General features: G+C 42.3%; 1 protein-coding gene across 3 annotated transcripts in view; it reads right to left on the bottom strand.

The window, feature by feature from the left end:
* Positions 1-24932, bottom strand: part of MYRIP (myosin VIIA and Rab interacting protein) — a 354858-nt gene that overhangs the window by 22644 nt on the left and 307282 nt on the right. For all 3 annotated transcript variants that reach the window (XM_045798182.2, XM_045798184.2, XM_045798183.2), the window contains exon 11: positions 20688-20927. In XM_045798182.2, coding sequence (XP_045654138.2) covers positions 20688-20927 — 240 coding nt within the window. The remainder of the gene's footprint in view (positions 1-20687; positions 20928-24932) is intronic.

The raw sequence follows: 24932 nt of genomic DNA, 5'->3' as shown, positions 1-24932 counted from the left end.
TAAGAATATTTTAAAAAGAGGGGCCCCTGGGCGGCTCGGTTGGTGAAGCGTCTGCCTTCAGCTCAGGTCATGATCCCTGAGTCCCAGGATGGAGCCCCTCATCAGGCTCCCTGATCAGTGCGGAGTCTTCTTCTCCCTCTGCCCTTCACCCAGCTCATACTCTCTCTCTCAAATAGATAGAATCTTTTTTTTTAAAGAATATTAAAAAAAAAAGCCACTATGATCTAGTATTACCCACCACCACCATAATTTCATAAACAAGGGGTAACTTAACATCAAAAAAGGAGAATATAGTATCTGAATATAGAATGGTCTGTCCTAAGAAATGACAGTAGGCAACCTGACATGGACACGCAGCCCGGCCCCCCACCCCCTCTAGGCACACACACATATCCTGGACCCTGTATTTCCCTTTGACTGGGAGCAGAGCAAACCATGCATACTAATATGCAATAAAAACAAGGGATGTCATTGCCTAGCTGGGAAACTGAACCAACCAGCCTTCAAACATCACCTGCTATTTCTATCATCACTAATTTAATGCAAGCCTTCAGGAAGAGTCTGCTCCCATGCCCGGGCCCTGGCACAGAGCCCTGCAGGGGATGCAGAGGTGAGTCAGCCATATTCCCTGTCCTCAGAGAGCAGAGAGGGACATGAAGACCAAGAGCAGGCAGAGGAAAGGCCCTGCCTGCACCGTGAGCAATGGGCTGCAGCTGCAGGGGCCCCACCACTGTGTGACTTTGGGGTTGGTCTGGAAACACAACAAAGAAGTTAAGAAACAGCGAAGATGAGGAGGGTCCTTCAGACACCACTCTCCCGAGACATGACGACATGGGGACCGGCACCGCAGCCTGGGGTGTGCAGAGGATGACAAACTGGAGAAGGGAGGCAGGGACAGGGCAACACCCTGAATGCCAAGTTCAGGAGTTTGAGTTTTGTGCTGAGGCAATCAGGCGCCACCGCAGGTTCCTGCGGCTGTTATTCTCAAGCGCTGGCATTTCCCGAGCACTTGAACTGCGTGCCAAGCTCTGGGATGAGCACTTTACTGGCCTTGCCTCCCTGAGCTCTCCTGACCACCCTCTAATGCACGTACTATGATCACATCTCCCAGATGAGGAGCTGAGCCTTAGGGAGGGGTGTGCTCGGAAGGAGTGGGCTTTGCACCCAGATCTGCCTGATTTTGAAGCCCAAGTTCCTCACAGGCGTCTCAAGAGGCTTAGGTTTTTAGAAAGGCAGTTCTGACTGGCGGTGGAGGGACAGATTTACGGCTAGGGAGAACCCGAGGCAGAGAAAAGCACTGGAAACTATTACGGCGGCTGGAATTCAAGGTCACTGGGGCCTGGGGTGAGGCAGCTGCGTGGGAGTACAAGGGTGAGGAGCAGTTTTCTGGAAAAAGAGCTGAGAGCATGCTGTGGCTGCAGAGTGGGGAGGGAGGCAGCAGGATGGATGGACTGTAAGCCCAGCTGGGTGAGCCCAGCGAGCTGGCACAAACTGATGCCAGTAAGGGGGTTTCAACACCAGCAGAGAAAGAAGCGTTCACTGAGTTCTTGGAATAAGGGAAAAGATAATATTTCAAAGATCCTTTCTGACCAACCAAGAGACTGTGATTACCAATGGTCAGGATGGAATAAGCTCTAGGTCATCCGTTTAGTCTTAATTTAAATCTGTCATTTTTTTAAAAAGATTTTTATTTATTAGAGAGAGAGAGCGAGCAAGAGAGAGCATGAGTGGGGTGAGGAGCAGAAGGAGAAGCAGACTCCCTGCTGCGCAGGAAGCTCGACACGGGGCTCTATCCTGGGACTCCGGAATCATGACCTGAGCCAAAGGTGGACGTTTAACTGACTGAGCCACCCTGGTGTTCCTTGAATCTATCATTTTTGCTGTCAAGTCTCCTGAGTGGGTTGGGGGGGACAGAACCTTCATAGCTGGGTTGGTAAAGAAGGAGAAAATGGTGACAGTGTGGGGTCCTACTGTTCTCCTTTTAGCCTTGTGATGAATGAATGTTCCTCAGGGGGCTAATGGGAGACCGCTGACATCCCAGGTTTACCAGGGCTCTCCTAAGGACCTGTTGGAACACAAAGGGGTAGCGCTCGTGCAGCATAGAAAAGCCCTTCAGGAGCTCACATCAAGTAAAACCCATGTAGGGCCCCACCTTCTCCCCTGCTGAATGCCGCTCCTGAGACCCCTTGAGAAGGGAACAGAAGAAGAAAGAAGGCAGCCAACTCAGAGCTAATGTGGGTCCACACGGTGGCATTAGGACTCCAGACTTCTCATTATTACATTTAGCCCTCACAACCTGACACGGTTGATGTTTTAATTCCATCTCTAGAGATGAAAAAACTATGGCTCAGAGAAGAAGATACAGAGCTGGGATTTGAGCCCAGAGACTTTGGTCTCCGAAGCCCACGCTCCTTCCCACCTGTCACACCACCTCCTCCGCGCATAATTCCCGGGACCCCATGGTCTGTAGGAAGTGACTGTGGAACTGAATTGTACTGAATAATCAGATCAGTGAACAATAGGTCAGCGAGAGAAGGAACACACTGACGTTCAGCAGAAGGAGCTTCTTGATTTGGTCACACCAACCACCAAGCTACACTACAGAGCTTGAGATCTCCCCAGTGACAAACTCTGGTACTGAGCCTTCCTGAACCTGCTTAGGACTGAGCCAGCGAGGATACTCAGGTCACTCAGTGAAAAGGAATGTGGTCTGTAAGGAAATCTGCTCTAAGTGTGGTCCAGGCTTCACGGTCTCCTCGTTACTTTTCTGTCCCATATTACAGATGCTGTCTTGGCTAGCAGAAATGCCTCCATCAAACTACCAGAGGAAGCAAGGAAATTTATCCAAATGCCCCGATTTCATGTATTTTTTTTCCCTTTTCAAAGGTAAGAAAAGAAACTCCATATGTCCTCTTAAATAGTTGACAGAAATCTGCTAGAAAAATTCAATGCAAATATGTTTCAGCTCTCATAAGACATAAGGCGCTCTGGAGATGTCTCTACAACCCGTCAAAATACATCCTCCACGAACAGACCCCTGTCCCTGAAGTGACTTGATGAGAGAGGGTGACAGAGAATTGTGGAAGGAAATTGGAGCGTAAACCTAATAAATCAGCATTTGTAATAAAATGAAACTACGAACCATAACAGAGATTAGAGAACTGACCTCCAGGAATGTTTGTGTTCCTAAATCATCTAGGTTTTGATGGTCAAGGCCACGTATGAAAGAAATAAGATTTCCTGTCTTAATGGTGATGACAGAAATGAATTTTTGAAAATTCTGCACTTTCGTTCCAGAATTAACCCCCCTGGTCTGTATGTTTTCCTGAGGTCATGTTCTTGTTTGATGTCAGCCACCTGACACCCAGTGAAGGCCACTTCAGGACTGGCGAGGGTGCCCTGCTTGGGGTATGGCAGGCAGGACTTGCTTTCCCAGCAGAGGGGGTGATCGTGGTCATCAATCTTTTTTGCTTTTGCATACTTACTGGATGTTCCTCAGAAAAACAGTTCCTGATACTGAGTGGAAATGTTTGCCCACTGCTGGCGGTAACTGGGGTGTTGCTGGGGCACATGCTCACTTCTGAAGAAGCCCAGTGAGACGTGAAACCACCTTCCATGTTCACTGGGAAAGGACATGATCCTTTCACCTCATGGCAGCCTGGGGGATCTTGGGAAATGAAAGGTCCTCCTTGTCACTTCTCTGCGGACACCTTTCCAGGTGCTCCCTATGTCACTCAGAATAAAAGCTGAAGTTCTCTGCACGGCCCCCTGTCACTTCTCTCACTGCTCTCCCATCGCCATGTTGCTCCAACCACCTGGCTCTTTCATCAGTTCCTTAAACTTGTCCAGGTCATTTCTACCGTTAAGTTGCTCTGCCTAGAAAGCCCTTCCTTTAGATCTTTGCCCGACTCCTTCCTTCTTGTCCTGCAGGCCTCAGTCCAAGGGACACTTGGTCAGAACGGTGTCTGGAAAGACCTTCCTGGACTCACCCCCTCCCAACTCCCTCCATCTTGCCCTCCTTAACCTTTTTCTTAGCCCTTATCACTATCTGACATGGTCCCCTGAACCTATTTCCGTATTTATCAGCTGTTTCTTCCAACAGAAGGTAAATTCCACAAGGCGGGTAACTCTTCTCTCTTATCCCTGCTGTATTGCAGCTCCTAGAATAGGTCAACAATTATTTGTTGAATAAATGGCAAATAAAGAGGGATTCACACTCTAAAGATTGTGTGGCCACCTCTCACAAGGGATGTGGGCACGTCCTTATTGTCTCCTGTAAGTCCTGTCAGGCCTAAGCACCAGGAAGATCCATTCATTCCTTCACTGGACGGAAAATTAAGGACCTTTCCCTCTCACTGCATCCTCCCCTCCCCCAAATAACTAGTGAATATTTATCCCAACACCATTTATTAAGAAGTTTCTTATTCCAACCAGGGGTGAGAGGTAGGTGGCAATCATGAAATAAATTGTGAGTTAAATTTTAATATATTCTAGGCTGTACTTCTGGACTAGTTCATTGTATCTTGTATCACTCTCTCACAAATTTAATTACTATGCCTAAAAGCATACCATAATATCTTAATACAGAGGTCCTCTTCATTCCTATCTTAGTTTTTGTAAATGTTTCTAAATTATTCTTGACTTTTTTCCTATCAGATTTCTATCAGATTTTCTTTCTTTTGAGAAGTTAAAAAATGTCTGGTTCAGATTTTGATTTGATTTACATTAGGCTTCTACCCTAATTTTGGAAGAATTTGCCTTTACATTATCTTTTCTTCCGTCAGACTGCTACGTTTCCTGGAGACTTGCAGTTTTCTTAAGTTTTAATGTCATGTTTTTTTATTCCTAGTGTGGAGAGAATTCATTTCCATTTTATCTGCTCTCCCCAACTCCCAAACTCGGTTTGAGATTCATCTGTGAATTTCATTGCAAATTAATGGCTAAACTAGAAGCCCCTGACATGAGGAGCTCTACGTAAATCCTGGAATTGACACTTGAGCTGTACTGTGTAGTTATGCCTGACGATGTGCAATTATGAACATACCTGCTACTAACAGACTGTTTCTTTCAATAGAATGGGTTTTTATTTTTGCATCTATTTGTGTTCAAGGTTGCTGTATTCTTTTTCAGGTTCTTTATGTCTCAGGTAAATCATGATCTCTGACCTTATGTAGGCCTTCCCTGCTGTGTGGGGATCCTATTTGTCCACATAGTTTCCTTTCCCATTCTATGCAAGAGCTATTTCAAACCCTCTCTACAATCTCGAAACTTCAATTCTACCACCCCTTCACCTTCAGGAGACAGACTTGCTTTCTAGTTCAGAGAGCGGGGGATGGGTGGTGGGTGGGATGGGGGGGGGTACAGGACATAAAACCAAACCTCTCCAACTTCCTGACATCAAATTTACCCACTTACTTGTATCTGGACCAAATCTGTCTGCTATTGCAGTGCTGATGCCCCATCTGTTTTCTGGACCTCATCTCCATTTCCCCAAGAGTCCCAGTGTTGGACATTTAGGTCATTGTTTCCCTACAAGAATAATGCAATGCTTGATGGATTGCACTGATGTACCCTGGGATGCTTCAGTTTTTCCATAGGATAAAGGATGGAAAGTACAATTGCTGGATCAAAGGGTATGCCCACTCTGATTGCTCGGACTTACCCAGTTACCAGTGTGCTAACTTGCACTCCTACTATTTTGTGTGCATTAGACTGCCTCTTCCCTGAACTCTTAGCGACATTGGTTATGGTTCTTTTTAATCATCCAATTTGTTAGGCAAAGTGACATTTTGTTATTTCAATTTGCATTTTTGTTGCTCGTCTAAACAAATGATGAACTTTGCCCCGTTCACGGCTGTTTTCCCAGCATCTCACTGTGCATTTGTTCAATGGGAAAGATGAATGCGCAAAACATATGCTAAGCTCTGGGCTACATGTTGAGTTAAATACAGTTGAAATATAGTTGAAGTTAAAGATTTTTTTCATATGCTTATCGGTCATTTACTTTTTTTTTTTTTTTTTTTTTGGTGAATTGCCTGCTTATGTGCATTGCCCTTTTACCCATTAGCATTAGGAGGCTAAATAATTCTTTGCCCATTATATATTTAAGCAGTATGTCCTCCCAGTTATTGTTTGCCTTTTAATTTTATAGCTTTTGAAAAATCAACATGTCTTCCCTCCCAGATTTGTTGAGATATAATTGAGACATTTTAAGGTGTATATTTAAGGTGTATAAGGTGTCAATTTAAGGTGTATAACATGATGATTTGATACACTTATATACTGTGAAAGGATTGCCATAATAGGGTTAGTTAACACATCAATCATCTCCTATAATCACCTTTTCTTTGATGTGTGGTGAGAACATTTAAGATTTACTTCCTCAGCAACTTTCAAGTATATAATACAGTATTATTAACTACAGTCACCATGCTGTATGATCCCCAGTACTTACTCATTTTATAACTGGAAGTTTGTACTCTTTGACTAACATTTCCCCATTTCATTCATCCCACAGACCCTGGCAAAAACCATTCTGCTCTCCGTTTCTATGGGTTCGGCTCTTCTAGATTTCACATACGAGATCATACGGTAGCTGTCTTTCTCTGACTTATTTCACTTAGCATAACACTCTCAAGGTCCATCCATGTTGTCACAAATGGCAAGATTTCCTTATTCCTCATGGCTGAGTAACACTCCATCGTACATATATGCCACATCTTCTTTACCCATTCATCTGTAGATGGATACTTAGATTGTTTTGATATCTTGGCTACTGAATAATGCTGACATAAACATGGGAGTGCAGATATCTCTTCCAGATCCTGATTTCATTTCCTTTGGATATATGCTCAGATATTACTGGATATTACTGGACCACATGGTAGTTGAAACTCCCTACTGTTTTCCACAGTGGCTGTACCCATTTACATTCCCACCAACTGTGTACACAAGGGTTCCCTTTTCTCCACATCCTCACCAACGCTTGTTTTCTCTTCTCTTTTTGATGGCAGCCATTCTAACAGGTGGGATGATGAGTGATGTTAAGCACCTTTGCATGTACCTACCTATTGGTTATTTGTATATCTTCTTTGGAAAAATGTCTATCGAGGTCCTCTGCCCACTTTTAAATTAGGTTGTTCACTTTCTTTTGTTATTGAATTGTAGGAGTTCCTTATATATTTTGGATATTAATCCTTATCACATATATGGTTTGCAAATATTTTCTCTCATTCTGTAGGTTGCTTTTTCATTTCATTGATTGTTAAAGAAACAATCTCCTTGCTATGCAGGTGCTTTTTGGTTTGATGTAGTTCCTCTTATTTCACGTATTATTTTGTTACTTGTGCTTTTGGTGTCATATCCAAAAAATCATTGCCAACACCAATGTCAAGGAGATTTTTTCCTTATGTTTCTTGAGGAGTTTTAGAGTTTCAGTCTTTAATTCGTTTTGAGTTAATTTTTGTGAGTAGTGTAAGATAGGGGTCCAGTTTCATTCTTCTGCATGAGATTATCCAGTTTTCCCGTATTATTGTTTTTTATTTTTCTTTATTCTATTTTATTTTTTTATAATAATTTTTTATTATGTTATGCTAGTCACCATACAATACATCCTTAGTTTTTGATGTAGTGTTCCATGATTCATTATTTGCATATAGCACCCAGTCCTCCATGTAATATGTGCCCTCCTTAATACCCATCACCGGCCTATCCCATATTATTTATTGAAGAGACTATCCTTTTACTATTGAGTATTCCCAATTGAGTATATGAGGGCTCTTGATTCTGTTTCATTGACCTATATGTCTCTGTTTATGCCAATACCATACTATTTTGACATCTATGGCTTTGAAGCATGGTTTGAAATCAGGAGGGGCAAATCCTCCAGCTTTGTTGATTACTTTGGCTCTCTGGGGTCTTTGTGGTTTCATACACACTTTTGGATTGCTTTTTTCAATTTCTGTGAAAAATGCCATTGGAATTTTGATAAAATTTTGATAGGGATTGCATTGATTCTATAGAAGGATTTGGATAATATGGACATTTTAACAAAATTAATTCTTCTGATCCATGAACATGGATTTTTCCATTGTTTGTGTCTTCTTCAATTTATTTCCATTTGTTTGTGTCTTCTTCAATTTATTTCATCAAAGTCTTATAATTTTCAGAGTACAAATCTTTCATTTTCTTGGTTAAATTTATTCCTAAGTATTCTATTGTTTTTGATGCTAATATGAATGAGATTATTTTCTTTATTTCTTTTACAGATGTTTCTTTGTTAGTGTGTAAAATACAGCTGACTTCTTTATTGATTTTGTATCCTGCCAATTTACTGAATTTGTTGATTAGCTCTAACAGTTCTTTGGAGTCTTTAGGATTTTCTCCATATAAGATCATATTGCCTGCAAACAATGGCAATTTTACTTCTTCCTTTCCAAATTGGATGCATTTTATTTCTTTTTCCTGCCTGATTGTTCTGGGTAGGGCTTCCTGTATGATGTTGAAGAGGCGTGGTGAGAGTGGTAACCCTCGTAAAAGAAGAAAAGCTTTCAGTCTTTCACCATTGAGTATGATGTTAGCTGTGGGCTTGTCATCTGTGAGTTATGTTGAGGTATGTTCCTTCTATAAACAATTTATCAAGAGTTTTTATCATGAAATAGTGTAGAATTTGGTCAAATGCTTTTTCTGCATCTATTGAGAAGATCATGATTTTTATCCTTCATTATATTAGTCTAGTATATTGTATTTAATGATTTGTTTATGTCGAACCATTTTTGCATCCCAGAGACAAATTCCACTTGATCATGGTGTATGATTTTTTAATGAGTTGTGGAATTCAGTTTGCTAATATTTTGTTGAGAATATTTGCATCAGGGATATTGGCCTGTAGTTTATAGTGTCCTTATCTGGTTATGTAAAAGGGTAATGCTGGCCTCATAAATTGAGTTTGGGAGTATTCCCTCCTCTTCAATTTTTGGGAAGAGTTTAGAAGGTTTGGCATTTATTCTTCTTTAAATGTTTCGTAGAATGAAACTCTGTACCATCTGGTCCCGGACTCTTCTGTATTGGGAGGTTTTTGATTACTGAGTCAGTCTTCTTGTTCATTATTGGTCTATTCAGATTTTCTATTTCTTCATGATTCAGTTTTGGTAGGTTGCATATTTCTAAGAATTTATCCATTTCTTCTAAGTTATCCCAATTTGTTGGCATACAATTGTTCATAGTGTTCTCTCCTGGTACTTTATATTTCTGTGATATCAACTGCAATGTCTCCTTTCATTTCTGATTTTATTTATTTGAATCTTCCCTCCTTTTCCTTAGTCTAGCTAAAGGTTTGTCAATTTTATTTTTTCCCCCAAAACCAGCTCTAGTTTCATTGATCTTTTCTATTGTTCTCCTGATCTCTATTTCATTTATTTCTGCTTGTTTTTTGTTATTTCCTTTCTTCTGCTAAATTTAGGCTTAGTTTGTTCTTCTTTTTCTAGTTCCTTGAGGTGTAAAGTTGGGTTGTTTATTGAGATCTTTCTTTTTTCTTAATGTAGGCATTTATCACTATAAACTTCCATCTTAGAATCACTTTTGCTACATCCCATAAGATTTGATATATTTTGTTTCCATTTTCATTTGTTTGAAGATTTTTTATTGCCTTTTTGATTTATTGTATTACTTTATTATTTTTTAAAGATGTTATTTATTTGAGACAGTGAGCGAGCAACTGAGTGCATGAGTGGGGGAGGGGATGAGGTGCAGAGGGAGAGGGAGAAGCAGATTCCCCTCCAAGCAGGAAGCCTGAACTGGGGCTTGATCACTACCTAAGCCAAAGGCAGACACTTAACCAGCTGAGCCACCCAGGCACCCCTTAATTTCTTTTTTGACCTATTGATTTTTTAGGAGTGTGTTGTATAATTTCCACATATTTATGAATTTTCCAGTTTTCCTCCTGTTACTGATTTTTAGTTTTATACCATTGTAGTTGGAAAAGATACTTCATATGATATTAACCTTCTTAAATTTGTTAAGACTTGTTTTGTGACCTAACATATATTCTATCCTGAAGAATGTCCCATGTAAGCTTGAAAAGAATGTATATTCTGCTATTGTTGGATGGAGTGTTCCATATATCTCTCTCTTAGGTCCATTTGGTCTGAAATACAGTTCAAGTCCAACCTTTCCTTATTGATTTTCTGTCTGGATGATTTATACACTGTTCAAAGTGGGGTACAGAAGTCCCCTACCCCTATTGTATTGTTGTTTATTTTTCCTATCAGATCTGTTTGCATTTGTTTAATATATTTAGATGCTCCAATATTGGGTGCATACAGATTTATGATTTTTATATACTCTTGATGAATTGACCCCTTTATCCTTTTATAATGACATTGCCTCTTATTACAGCATTTGAGTAAAAGTCTATTTTGTCTGATATAATTATAACTACCTTTGTTCTCTTTTGGTTTCCATTTTCATGGAATATCTTTTTCCATCCCTTCACTTTATGCCTATGTGTGTCCTTAAAGCTGAAGCAGGTCTCTTGTAGGCAGTGTGTAGTTGGGTCTTGTTTTATTTTTATCCATTCAGCCACTCTATGTCTCTTGATTGGTGAATTTAATACATTTATATTTAGAGTAACTATTCACAGGTAAGGACTAATTAATGTATTTCATTAATTGGTTTCTGGCTGTTCTGTTGTTCTCTTGTTCCTTTCTTCCTCTCTTGCTGTCTTCCTTTGTGATTGATGAGTTTCTGTAGTGGTATGCTTTGACTCCCATCTATTTATCTTTTGTGTATCTACTGTAGATTTTGCTTTGTATCATAAGGCTTACACAAAACATCTTATAGATAAGCAATCTATTTTATGCCGATAACAACTTAACTTCAATGACATACAAAAATACCCTCTACTCTCCCCCTTTATGTTTTTGATGTCACAATTTACCTCTTTTTATATTGTATTCATTAAAAAATTATTGTAGCTATAGTTATTTTTAGTATTTTTTGTCCTTTCGTCTTTTTTACTGGCATTAAGTGGTTAACACACTACCATATTAGAGTATTCTGAATTTGATTATATATTTACCTTTATCCGTGTGTTGTATATTTTCATGCCTTCATATTATTAATTAGTGCATTTTCATTTCAGCTTGAAGAACTTTAGCATTTCTTGTAAGGCAGGTCTAGTTTTGCTAAACTCCGATAGCTTTTGTGTGTCTGGGAATGAATGAGGTTATCTGTACTTCATTTCTGAAGGACAACTTTGCCAGATAAAGTATTCTTGGTTGGCAAGTTTTTTTTCTTTCAGCATTTTGAGTATGTCATTCTGCTCTGTCTTGGCCTGTAAGGTTTCTGCTGAGAAATCTGCTGATAGCCTTATGAAAATTCCCTTATAAGTGATAAGCTTCTTTTCTCTTGCTGTTTTTAAGATTCTCTTTTAGTCCTTCATTTTTGTTAGTGTTATTATAATGAGTCCTGGAGAAAAAAAATTTAAGTTTGACGTGTTTGGGGACTTATGAGCTTCATGAATTTGAATGGTCAATTCTCTGCTCAGATTTGGGAAGTTCTCAACCATTATTACTAAAATATTTTAAAAAATATTTTATTTTTTTATTTGAGAGACAGAGACTGGAGAGAGCAAGAGAGAGCATGGGGGGAGGGGCTAAGGGAGAGGGAGAAGAAGACTTCCCACCAGACTCAAGCAGGGATCCTGATGTGGGGCTTGATCCCAGAACTCTGAGATCATGACCTGAGCCGAAGGCAGATGCTTAACCTACTGAGCCACCCAGGCAACCCTCAACCATAATTTTTTAACGTAAGCTTTTTGCCCTCCTCTTTCTTCTCCTTCTTGGTCTCTAATAATTCACAGATTGTTTCTCTTGATGGTATCCATAGTTCACATAGGCTCTCTTCACTATTTTTCATTCTTTTTCTTTTGTTCTCCTCTGGCTGGATAATTTCCAAGGTCCTGTCTTCTACTTCACATGTTCTTTCTTCTGCTTGATCCATTTTGATCTTGATACTCTCTATTGCATCTTTCATTTCATTCATTGTATTCTTCAGCTCCAGAATTTGTTTGGTTCCTTCTTATGATTTCTACCTCTTTGTTAACTTCTCATTTTGTTTTATGCATTGTTTTCCTAATTTTATTGCATTGATTTTCTGTGTTTTCTCGTAGCTCATTGAGCTTCCTTTAAAAAGCTGTTTTGAATTCTTCATCAGGTAAATCACAAATCTCCATTTTTTGGGGGGTGTCAGTTACTGGAAAATTATTGTGATCTTTTGGTGGTGTCGTGTTTCCTTGATTTTTTCATGTTCCTTTAAGTCTTGTGTTGCTATCTTTGCATTTGAAGTAGTAGTCACCTCCTCCAGTCTTAACCGACTGGCTTCAGGAGTGAAATACCTTGCATCAGCTTTACTAGGGATCCTGAGGCTTTCCTAGGCCTTCTATGGATACTCCTGCTCCACACTTCCTTCTCCCTCCTGAGGCAGAATTTTTAAGCTTGTATGTCTTCTCTCAATTCTGCAGTGTACCAGGCTGAGTGCTGACAACCTCCCTTTTGCTTTCCCAAGAACAGTGCTATCCTCAAGTTTATGGCCTCTCTCTTGCTCACAGATTTAGTCCTGCCTTGTATGCATGCTCACTAGCCATCTGCCAAAGCTTGATCTTGCTATAACCATTGGAAGTGTACACAGGGAGCCAGCCATTTGGTGGAGATGTGTGTGGGTAAGGCACACAGAGCACTGGAGGTGTCTGGGCCAATGGGGAGACCTATAGATGAGGTGTCCCCATGGTGGGCAGGTCTTTAGATGGGAGTCCATGATGCAGTTAATAGGATCTGAGTCCACTTGATACGTTCTAAGCCCTGGCTGCTGTTCTCATAGCTGCTCACCATCTCCTAATCATGTAGCTTATTACTCAGTATTCTGAGTGGGGAGAGCAATAAACAGACCTCTTTGGTAGTGTCTTGCACAGCTGGGGCAGCTGGGTGCTCACTTACATGCTCTTACTTTCCCCCATGGGAGAAATCACAGGCCAAGAAAGGCTCTCTTGGCACTGAGTTGTGCCACCCTGGGAGAGGGGTGAGGTGGGTAAAGTCAAACTGTTACTTTTACCATCTCCAATGTGTTCAGTCTTGGATTTGTTTTTGCTCCAACAGTGTGCTGGAACTTCTCTGATGTACTCCTGGACTTCCGCATTGCTCTTGCAGGTAGGTAATTGTCTAAGTCAGTGTTCTCCAGGGGCTGCTATGGCTGAGAGGCATTGGAGCTGGCTCACGGGCCACATCAGGGTCCACAGTTGGGGCTGGTGTCTGTATTCCTATTACTTGATGCATAAGTGAGTGAGACTCCTCCTGGGAGTCTATCTAAATCATTTTAATTTTTTTAAAAAAGATTTTGTTTATTTTCTTTTTTACTTTTTTAGAGAGAGAGTGAGAGCACAAGCAGGGTAGGGGCAGAGGGAGAGGGAGAAGGAGAGAATCCCAAGCAGACTCTGCAGTGAGTGCAGAGCCCAATACAGGGCTTGATCTCATAACCCTGAGATCATGATCTAAGCCAAGAGTTGGATGCTCAATGAACTGAGCCATCCAGGGGTACCCTGGAGCCATTTAGGGGTACCCTAAATCATTTTCATTCTTTACAGTTTTATGGAGAGAGGTTCATAGTTTTCATCAAATTCCTGAAGAAATTGGTAAGCTTCAAAAGGCTAACAGCTATTACTGTTGAGTTTTTATCTTCCTATTTATCAGCTATTCTTCACTCAATATTTATGAGTATTTATGAATTTTCTACTACATGTCAAACATCGATCTAGGAATTTATCAAAATAATTGTTTTCCCCCTTTAATCTGTGAATATAATGAAAAATATTATTAGGTTTCCTAAAATTGAGGTTATTACATTCCTAGACAAAATTCTCCTTGGCTATTGTAAATTAGTATTTTAATAGGCAGTTGGACATCAATATTATGTGCCAGAGAGTGTGCATAGAAACACATGGGACATCACCTTTGGTGTCCCAGACATCTTTCTGTTTCAGTTGAGCCATTTAATTGCTTTTATTTTTGAAATTATTAGTAAAGCTCAGGAAAAAAAAATAGGCCATTGGAAACAATTTGTTAACATATTAAGAATTTTTGAATGTTAATTAACCAGTGAGGTAGTATGTACATTTTTAGAGGCATATGATTTTTGGGTCAGATTCAGACCAATTTTTTTTTTTAATTTTAAAAGATTTTATTTATTTATTTGACACAGAGAGAGAGAGAGAGAGAGTGCAAGCAGGGGGAGTGGCAGGCAAAGGGAGAGGGAGAAGCGGGCTCCCTGCTGAGCAAGCTCAATGTGGGGCTTGATCCCAGACTCCTGGGATCATGACCTGAGTTGAAGGTAGGTGCTTAACCAACTGAGCCACCCAGGCATCCCCAGACCAAGTTTTTAAATAAATAAAGTAAACTTGGATACTTTCATTTTTTGGGATACTTTTAATTTTTTAATGCTAAATTGTATGGAAGTAATTTGTACCATGAATGACTGATGGATTTTATTGGCAAAGATCACTGGGCCTAGCTTCTTTCTAAGGATAGTTCTTTGACCACTTTGCCAATTTCTTCTGTCTGGATTTTACAGTCAGTTTTGCTCATTTTCTTCTTTAAAAATAGTCAGTATTTAAAAAATCATTACAAATATCAAAGTATTCACCTATAATTTAAAATAAATCTTATTTTTCTTATTTTTTCAAATGTATATACATGCTATTTTGATTAACATAAATATTTATGTAACAGCATTTGCATTTATAACTCATGTATTTGATCAATAGTAAAATATTATGATGTTCAAGATACTTTTGATATTTACAATGAGTTCTCATTCAGGAAAGACTCTCTAGGTGCTTTGAGATGAATGTCTGTCATCAGAATTATCTAATTCATTGAAAGGTTTGTTTGTTTGTTTGTTTGTTTAGTGGAATATGTGTTGAGTGTTTCCAAAGGCCATTTTGGCATCAGTTGGGATTATCCTGTGCTTTTAAAAAACAGTACTACTAAGCAATTTATTATAACGGTGAGGTGTCCTTCTATTAATTTCATTTTTGCATTCTCAGAATAAATGCATTAGTTGTGTGGGTATGTGATTCTAATATTGCAACATTTGGTTTGCCAATATTTTATTCAGGATTTTGGTATTTGTGTTTGTAGGTGAGACTGTTATATATTTCTTTCTTTTGTTTTTATATTCTCTCTACCCAGAAGTGTTTTCCAAGAGCACAATCCTGCTTATTCTGCCTAACTGCAGACACACAGTATGTTCTTTGCTTTCTTTCCCCTCTTACTTCCTATGGTCCCATTTCCTCAGGGCATCTTACTTTTGGGCCTTTGTGGGGCAAGAACTCTGAACCAGTACCTTGTTTTTTAGACCTTCCTATTTGCAACCTTCCAGAGCAACTCTGCCTTTCTCTCTTCAAACTGCATCCGTCCTATGTCCCATTGTATTGCTGTGGCTGAGGCAACATCGGTTTTTCCTGGCCTTACCTGCATTTCACAGAGGCTTTAAGGAATCTTTGCATTGGAGTCTAGACAATCTTTCTCTAGTGCTCGGTTCATCTTCTGCCTAGAGAAGATGATGTTCTCTGGAAGCCCCAGTAATCCAGGAGAGAACCTGGAACTCTTCCCAGGCAGGGAGGCCCCTCATCATACACACAGGACACAGTTGTGGGAATGAGTGATGCCAATGACATCCTCAGTGGTATGGAACTTCCTCACCTGTTCAAGCCCTGTGGATAAGAGATGTAGCTCTTAGTGCACAGCTAAAGCTTCTTTTTTTCCCCTAGGGCAACGGTTAAATGGACAGTTAGAAAAGAGGTGTTAATTCTTCAACAGGCATAGTCCTACTGATGTCAGTCACTTGCAGGATACAAGTCAGTATCTAACACTATATTCTCTCTAGCACCAACTGGAGATGAACACACTCTTCTGAAATAGAATGTGACCTGGGATGAAAGACACCGAATCCCTATGTGAACCGTGTGTTATTTTACAAGGGTGAGACACACACAGACAAAGTTGACTTTATGTTAACACTGATATCAATGAAAAGTTTTTCTTGAGCACATTAAACTTCAGAAACCCAAGGCTCTGGGTATTTTGGAACAGTCCATAGATCTGCCTCCTTGATCACTGACCAGGACTGTGAATCCCTGTCCCTTGATGTTAGTAAATGGGTAGCAGCCAAGAGAAGATGCATAAATTCATCTCTTGTTTGGGGAGAAAGACATTTAATAGTTGAGAGAAGTCTCAATACTTTGATGAGAATTATTCCATGAAACTATACATATGGGAGATAGCTGCCGGTCTGTGACTGCCTTGTGAAAGCAAAGCCCAATGATCCAGCTACTTGTAACAATAATAAACAAAGGCACTTTAAATAAAATGCTTTCAGGACACCGACTATACAAATTTGACTATAATGCAAGAACTTACTAATCTGGGCCTTCAACACATACTCATGTTCCAAGAGCTTGATACATGGGACCCCTTTTGTCATATAAACAGTGTCATAAAGGATACTTAGGTCAGGAAACAAAAATCTATCTAAACTGTTACATATCTAGAACCAGGGAATTTTAGGAGCTAAAGGGACCTGGGGGACCACGGCTCTAAGCCTGGGAAGATTAGGGTGCTTGTGGGAGATCCAGCCCCTGAATGTAGTCTCCAAACTCAGGCCAGCAGTTCTTGGCCATTCCTTTGCTCCTTCTTTCAGGAATGCTGCCCTTGCATACCTAGAGGCAGATACTTCTCAGAACTGTTTTGGCCAGGACTTTCTCCCAGAACCATTGGCATGGCCATCTGCCCAATGGTAGAGGAGAAGCAAGTGCTCACTTCTGGGCTCTAAGGATCACATGGTTTGGAGGGTTGACCCCTAAAGTTTGATGGAATAAGATGACTTAAAGAAAAAAAAAAAAAGACTTTTTTGAGAATCCAATCCCCAAGAGGTTTCTGGGCTTGCCCCAAGCTCTGCAAGCTTGTTCTTCTGTTGGTTAAAACTCAGATGGTGGTGACCATCCCTCCAGCCCCCAGGGAAAGTAAGCCACCTATAGGACAAGTTTGCTTACAGCAAAAGACTGACTCCAGTCAAGATAAAGCATGTTTCTAAAATGGTTCTTCTGCAGCTGGACAGGATTCTGAAGCCCCAGTTCTTATGTGGGTTGTCATACTAAGGGCCCTAAACAGCCATTGATGTCAGGGGTCTATGGGAACATGAGCATTCCTCTGCTTTGGCTCCTGGAGAGCAGGGCCAGTGGTGGAGGCAGGGGGGCAGTGACAGCTGAGCAAAGCTCTCTCTGTGTAAGGCAAGGAGTCTCTTAGTAAGGCAAAGGCCATTAGCAACCAATTGGGTATTTGGCTTTCCTTGCTGCCTACACAGCACTGAAGTACTTGTGAACTGAGGACTCTGCATTTCTCCTGTTTGGTTACTGACTTAGTCTGGTTTCACCCAGAAACAGACCTGAGATAGGGATTTAGTTCATTTGGAAGGCAATCCCAGGAAACAGTGGTGGAGGAGGGGGACATGGGGCAGGGGAGGGAAGGGAGACTGTTCATCACCACGGGTGCCTAGAGTTCAGTTGGCTGGGGAACTCGGGGAGTCAGTGTGGAGCTCTGCCCCAGAGTCACCACGCTCACAGAGGCCAAATAGCTGGGGTATTTACTTTCTTCTCGGCAGTCACTGGTTAGGGCTGCTCCCAGGCAGGGTTCTCTCTCTCTCATTTACAGCCTGCCTTCCGCGCAGGAAGAGGAGATCCTGCTGCATCAGGGGCCTTCAGGCAGGTGGAATTTGGGCCAATGGGCACTGCCATGGTAAAGAGATTAGGGGAGCACTGACCAATTCTGAAACAGTTACATGAGCCCAGTTCCACTCCCAAACCATGCCGTGTGCAGCCACGTGTGTGTGCACACGCGTGCTGTACAAACTAGTTGTGGTTGGCTCGCAGGGGAAGTTGCAGTTATTCTGATTCTGAAGATGGGAACGGGGGGCATTCTCCTGCAGTGTCTTTCCACTTATATTCTACAGAGCATGACAAAGCCCCAAATGTGGTTATAGACTTATGTTAGACATGCCAGGTGTTGACCGGAAATAGGTACTAAGTTGTTCCTTCAGTATCAGCAGACGGATGTTAACTCACAGCCGTGAAGTTTATTTTCCTTGAGGTTGTTATAGGGGATTGGGTATTTGCCGGGCTCCGGCTTTGTGCTAAATGCTATGCTGTAAAATTCAACCCTCACAACTCTCTCAGGGGGTATGATTATCCTCATTTTACAAACGAGGACAAGATGTGTGTATCCAATCAACCATGAGACCCAGGGCTGGGTCCCAGGGATCAGCTGAAAAACTTGGCAGGTGTGGGTCTGTCCCAGTGCTGGGAGAAGCTCGGGGACCACAGGGCAGTTGCAGCTGCTGAGTGGAGGAAGGGCTGAAGTAGCCATGCAGGGCCTGGAGGGACAGGGACAGGGTCCAGTGGGAGGCAAGAAATGACCCTGGCTTGTTCTAAGCACTGGCAGTCAGTTAGGACACTAGCCAAAGTTCACAGAGTTTGCAAATTGCGTAGTTGTGTTTCAAATTCAGTCTAATTTTGAAGCCTATCTCTATAACCTTCTGCTTCTAAATAATATTGAAGATATAAACTTGTATTTTTGTGTTCCCATCCCAGAGTAACCCATGCCTGATACAGAAAAAATATGTTAATTATCTTTTTAAGTTTGCTACCCAGATTTTTACATACAGTAAGTGATATCTGATTGATATTTTAATGCACTGATTCATGGTAGGCTGGGGAAAGATTAAAATTTTGACAAACTGACATATTCGGGAGCTTGAAAAAAAGCACCTCTCCTAGTTTCTCGCTCAGCGAGGGCATAGGGCAGGGTGGGGGCTTGTCTTAGATTTTCTCCCACTGGCCCCTCCTTTCCCTGTTCGTGTTCTGTCCAAGAGAGCACAGTGCAGATTGGTGGCTGTGACTCCAGAAGGTGAGGCCTGCAGGCTGACAAGGGGTGGGAGTCCGTGACTCATCGTGGCCTGGCAGGCTGCCGCAACAGCAGGAGTTTGGGGAGCCTTGTGACCATCAGGCAGCAAAGCCAGTAGGATGCAGGGCCATTGTAAGAAATAATGTGATATTCTTCAGTTACCATCTGGCTCTGAGTTCTGGCAGACAAATGTTACTGTCATGGGGTATTGGTTCAAGTAACAAGGAGGAGCAGAGCCCAATACCATTGAAGAAGTGATGGGCTGGAGCCCACATCCCAGAGTGGGGCTGCCTGTGAAGGCCAAGCTCCAGGCTCCAGCCCACAGTCATGGCAAGGGACAGATGTGTTCACTGTCCTCAGGCAGAGGACCTGACAGATTGAAGGGTGTGAGGACTTGATGGTTATGGAGGGTGGGATGGGAATGAGTGAAAGCTGTTGGAGGGTTCAGGGGCTCGGCCGTGGAAGATGGCTTCCACTTCCTTCTGGGCCGGCCCTTGACCATCTGTGCTGATTGCCGGCTTGGCCTGGCTCCTTCTATGTAGCACCCCAGCTCGGCTGTGGAGCAGATGAAGGGGCCCATTCCCCCATTCACGTGGGCTGCTGGGAACTTGTTAGCTTATATAATGTACTCTCAGAAGAGGGAAAAAACTGACTGCAAGTGCAAAGAAATCTAGATGTTTCCAGGCAAGATCTTATCTGAGTTACAGAAGAGGCAGCTCCTTGTAAGGGAAGGAGCCTGTGATCTGAGGCCGAGCGGGTTTGTGATGCAGCCCCCAGTTCTGAAGCTTACTCGCTGTGGGCCTTGGGTAAGTATCTTCAGGACAAGCCTCTGCATCTACTTCAAAGGGTTTTTATGAACTGAATTCACTAACATAAGCAAAGCACCAGGCACTCAATAAATATTAGCTTCTTTCTCTTCCATTGGCAGCAGTAGGGATATTCGGACTCTAAAGTGGCCAAGTCTAGCATGGATGTGCTTTGAGAAGCTGTAGAGGGAAGGACAGGGGGCAGAGCACTTATTGGGGGTACAAGGGGCCTGGGACCCCCTTTCTGCCTGGGGTTTTTCCTTCTGTGGTATCCTAGCAATGTCCCTGGGTACTTGGGGGGGGTGGTCTGGGACTAGAGAGCAAATGGTTGGGGTTTTGGGGATTTTTACCCGTTTAAAACACCAGGATTCCACATAAGGTTTGTTTGGAAAATGATTTTGAGGCTAAGACAAACCCAAATCTGCAAACTGCAGGGCTAGATGATGCAGGAGGCCACGTTTAGCACAAAGACCCTGATCTGAAGATTTACAGTTGACTAAAGGAAGGACTAAAAACAGGCAAAGTTCCTCTGGGAAAAGGCAGGGGAGGGCAGTAACATGGCCCTTTACCAACGAGAGAGGCGGTGAGCATTAATTATAGGCTCAAAAGTAAAGAGCTGTCTTGGGAAGGATAGTTAGTAGAAAGAGAGGACAGGTCTCGGGAGGCCTGGGACTGGTGGGGCCCTCTCCCCGACTGAACCACTCAGCGCTAATCAACAGGGGTCTCTGGGGCTCTCCCGCATGCACGGGATGGGCATTTGAGAGAGAGCTCGTGGGGTGCCCAGCACACCTCTGTGCAAATTTGGAACTTCCTTTGCCCCCTCTCCCCCGGCTGCACACACCGAGCTGCCTGCAGGCGGCTTCAAGGCACTTACCTTCTTCAGCTCTTCTTGGACGCCCTGGCTGTTGTCTTCAGAGGACAGACTTTCCTTGTGGTTCTCAGACTCTGTCTTGGGCTCCGACTCCTGATCTTCTCCTGAAGACGTCTCCTTCTCACTCATTTTCATTGCTAACTCGTACAGCCTGTTTTTCAGTTTCTCTTCGGCGGTGGCCACACCGGTCTGAGGGTGCCGAGGCTCGTTGCTGATGTCGGTCTCTGACAAATCACCCGATACCTAGATGCAAGCCAGAAGCGTGAGCCGAGGACTCCTCCGCCACAGTCAGATCTGCTTGTTCCCAATTACCCCCAAGGAAAGGACAGTCCAGGAAAATCAAGCTCTCTTAACTCGACCTGCTTTCCCTACAGGTGGGCTTTTATTTTTCACTTTCCTTTCTCAAATACACACAAATTAACACTTTGTTCAAGGGGTCAGGCAGGTGAGTGTCAGTACTCAGAAACATGTTTGAATTCATTCAGTGTTTTTCATTCATAAGGCGCTTCTTGAGCGCCTGCCATGGGCAGTGGTGTGCTGATGGTACAAGGCTGAGCACACCTGGTTGTCAGCCCCCAGGTGGAGGTGACACACTAGTTCTAACAGCCCACTAAGGGACACTTAATGGCAGGGCTGGAAGTTCCGGAAAGCTTCTTTGTGGAAGTGATGTTCAAAACATAGCAGTTACCCAGCTAAAAGGGAGAGAGAGGGACGAACAGTATTCTAGGCTAAGGGCAAAGATTTTGAGATGGCGCGAGGTCCTTGCACTTGGGTAAGCAATACTGTGTGACATTCCCTTGATAATTACAGTCCCAGCTTAATAATTACACCTTCAGCTCCTACTATCCATTTGATGAACACCTCCGGAGTTTCTTATAGGGTAGATCCCTGACCAGGTCTGGGGAACTTCAGGAAGACAGGGACATGGTGACTCTCAATCTGTCCTTGGCCATAAGTTGGACAGACGTGTATGGAATTTTAACACGATAACCCTCAGTATACCATCAGGGTCCATTAGACCCGACTTCAGTTATTGAGTTTCCTCTTTGAGTTGCTCTATCTATAGGGCTTGATATTTCATTGTTTTTATTCCTTCTTGAAGGGTTTCCAAAGAACACAGAGAAAATTTACTTATTTTTTTTAAATTAAATAAAACTCCTTCTACTTTGTAATTACTATGTGGGTTCATTGGATCCTTTCATAAATCTATGATACATGATGGCATCTTTGTGATCTTATTTTTCCTATCTTTTGAAATATCTTGCTCTTTCATCATTCTGGGAATTATCTTTCATCATTACTCATCAATTATTCCCAATTATGCTAAAAGAGACCAAAATAATAAAACAGAAAAATGGACTGGCCTGGAAGGATGAGTCAGTAACGAAATAAATCATCATTTATTTTGAGTCTGCTTTTAGCTCATTGCATACAGTTGAGAATTCAAAATTTTTCATATTTGTAAAGAGAAGAAAAGTGACAGAGAACAACATTTCACAATTATTATATGACTCAGAAGATGAACTCAAAGAGAAGAGCAACTCTTTAGACTCTAACAATGACAGTAAGTTGATTGTATAAATCAAGTCTCAGACCAAGAGCCTTTGGGTGATTAGTGTCTGATGGTGTCTGAAGGTGAATTTTCTCAAACTCAAGAATCGATGAGTAAACAATGTATTTATAAGGACAAAAGGCAATATGGTATTTTCATTCAGTTAGTCATTCAGCAGGAAGGGCTTCATCATATAACATTTTGCTGCAAGAATCTGGACCATCTTTTTGTGCTAAAAAAATGTGTGTGACAGATTCTTTCATTCTTTATGATGTTTGTGCATCAAATTTACTTGACACGTTGTAACTGGACAAATGCTGAAGGCAGCTGTCTATATAAAGGTGAGAAGGTAACAGATGACATAAAAGTGAAAAAGAAGAGCCCCTGGATTGTTAAAAGAAAGAGTCCACTGGAAATGACTGTTTTTCTGATCCTGAGCAAGAATCCGTGATGAGGGCCTCACAAGAGGCAATCGGTGCTCCCAGCATGTTTGAGGAGGACGATTCTTTTGTCTGGGGGACACAGGGAAGAATGACCTTTGAACAGGAAGAATGACCTCTGAACAGACTCTTGAAAGATGAGGAAGATTTTAATATGTGGACGTGGGGTCAGGCATTCTTGATGAGGAAGCAGCAGGACCAGTAAGACCCAGGGTGCAAGAGACTCCTTGGTGTAGCTAGAGGAATAAGGCCCAGAATTGGGACAGTGGGGGGCTTGGGAGGGAGGAGAAAAAGGGCCTGGGTCAGACTGCAGAGGGTTAACGATGAGCCTAAGGAGCTGAGCTTGTCTACCAGATAGTTTCACTGCTACTGTGTGGCGTGCATTAACCTAGCCCAGAAGTCAGCAACTGGCCACAATCCCACATGCATCCCACATTCTCTTATCAGCTCCCTCAGCAGATTTAACACACTGAAATATCAGTTCATCTTAACTCCCGGTTTGCTTTTCTTTAGCTTTGGCCTATTTCTTCACCTTGCAAGAACCTTCGAAGACTTGGGTCAATGGCGATTCAGTCCACATTCAGCGAACATGTACTGTGTGCCTACTATGTGCTGGGCTGTGCTGGCCACTGGAGCTCACAGGTGCTAGTGACAGCCCTCCTGCTCTGGCGGCATTCATGGCGCGATGGAGAGACACCATCTGGACACAGTGTATACAATGCACACACACGAGCGCTTGATGAGACTCAGGGGGAACCCTCACCTAGTTGGTTGGATGGACGTTGGAGAGAAAGAGGAATAGGTGACAACTGAGTAGAATCTTAAAGAATGAAGTCCTGGAGATTATGAGAATATATGTCAAGTTTTATCAGAGTGTTGAGAATTGTACGGATGCTAAACGATGGCCCCAGAGTTCAATAAACACTGTAGGTGTACTCACAGGAATCTGACACCGGGAGATGTGCTACCACGAACAGAGATGGAAGCATCCTTATCAAAAGACGCCAGAGCTTCCAAACTTACTGAGTGGTATTTGGCCCTGTAACATGGATCACGTACATCAACAAACATCTCCATCTCCAAAGAAAAATAGGTCTGTGTTTTTGGTCTACAAAGGATCAAGCCATCCCTACTCTGCATTATAAACTACACATTTTCCCCACATACTGATTTTCGTGTCAGTCTCCACGAGGGCGGGGACAGCAGATGTTAAGATGGGGGCTTAGCCAACACGGGGCTGTGGTTGGCCTCTGTGGATCCTCGGTACTGTTTGCAGACTTTGATTTGCATGCACACTTTTCTAGGGGGAGGGGTTCTGGCTTTCATTAGAGTTTCCCTGGCATCTATGCTCCCAAAGGGCTAAGAAACATTGAAAAGAATAAGCAATCTACTTCCTGGTGAGACACTAGTAGATAAGGATACGGTCCTTGAATAGGGGATGGCAGACGTCCAGCTGAGTTCAGAGGAAGGGGAGAAGGGCAGTTGGTTTCCAGGGTCTGTTGGGAACCTGGGCTCAGCATGTAAAGAAAATGAGGATCTGCAGAATCTCCGGCCTGAAGAAGATACTCTTGTACTTCAAAGGGACCTTGAATATGAAAATGTTGGATAGTAACTCAAACGATTACCAAGGGCATTATGAAGACAGTGGAGAATTCTAAGAAACTTTTGTGACTTGAAAAAGAAAAAATCATAGAATGGAATTCCTATGGGCAAGCTGGATAACTATCAGCAATATGTGCATCTGGGCAGAAAACATTTTACGTAATTGGTTGAAAATAAGAATTGCCTGCCCACCGGTGCTTTGTCTCAATCCCCCCACTTTACGGATTGGCATTGGTATGTATAAGGAGACAATATTTTGAAAATAAGAAACTCATGTTTTTCAGTTCCCACTAAAACTGTATTCATTTTCTTAGCTAAGCCTAAGCATCTTACCTTAGGGAAAAGAGGGCAGATCCAGAACGAAAAGATCATTGACCACTGATCAGCTCACCTCTTTAACATGGTGACAGTGTAGTCCAGATTTTGTGGAGAGACAGAAGAAGTTTCTAGAAACCGAAGTTCCCTAAAGTTCAAATGCTGGATTTTGCTTGTTTCTCAGTTGGGATCCAGGGAGAAGGAGCCTCATAGGCTGCCTGTGTCTCTGACCCTTCGGCCCCTAATAATTTGGAGCAGCTCTATCAGAGTTGAATCAGACCCTGAGGAAAGGCTTCAGAGGGACACCTGAAGGGGCTCCAGGTCTCCCCAAGCTCCTGT

Source organism: Ursus americanus, chromosome 20 (assembly GCF_024610735.1).
Source record: "Ursus americanus isolate L20-20 chromosome 20, mUrsAme1.1.p, whole genome shotgun sequence".
In the NCBI taxonomy this organism is placed as follows: Eukaryota; Metazoa; Chordata; class Mammalia; order Carnivora; family Ursidae; genus Ursus; species Ursus americanus.
The sequence above is the reverse complement of the archived record's forward strand: the minus strand, read 5'-3'. Positions and strand labels throughout refer to the sequence as shown.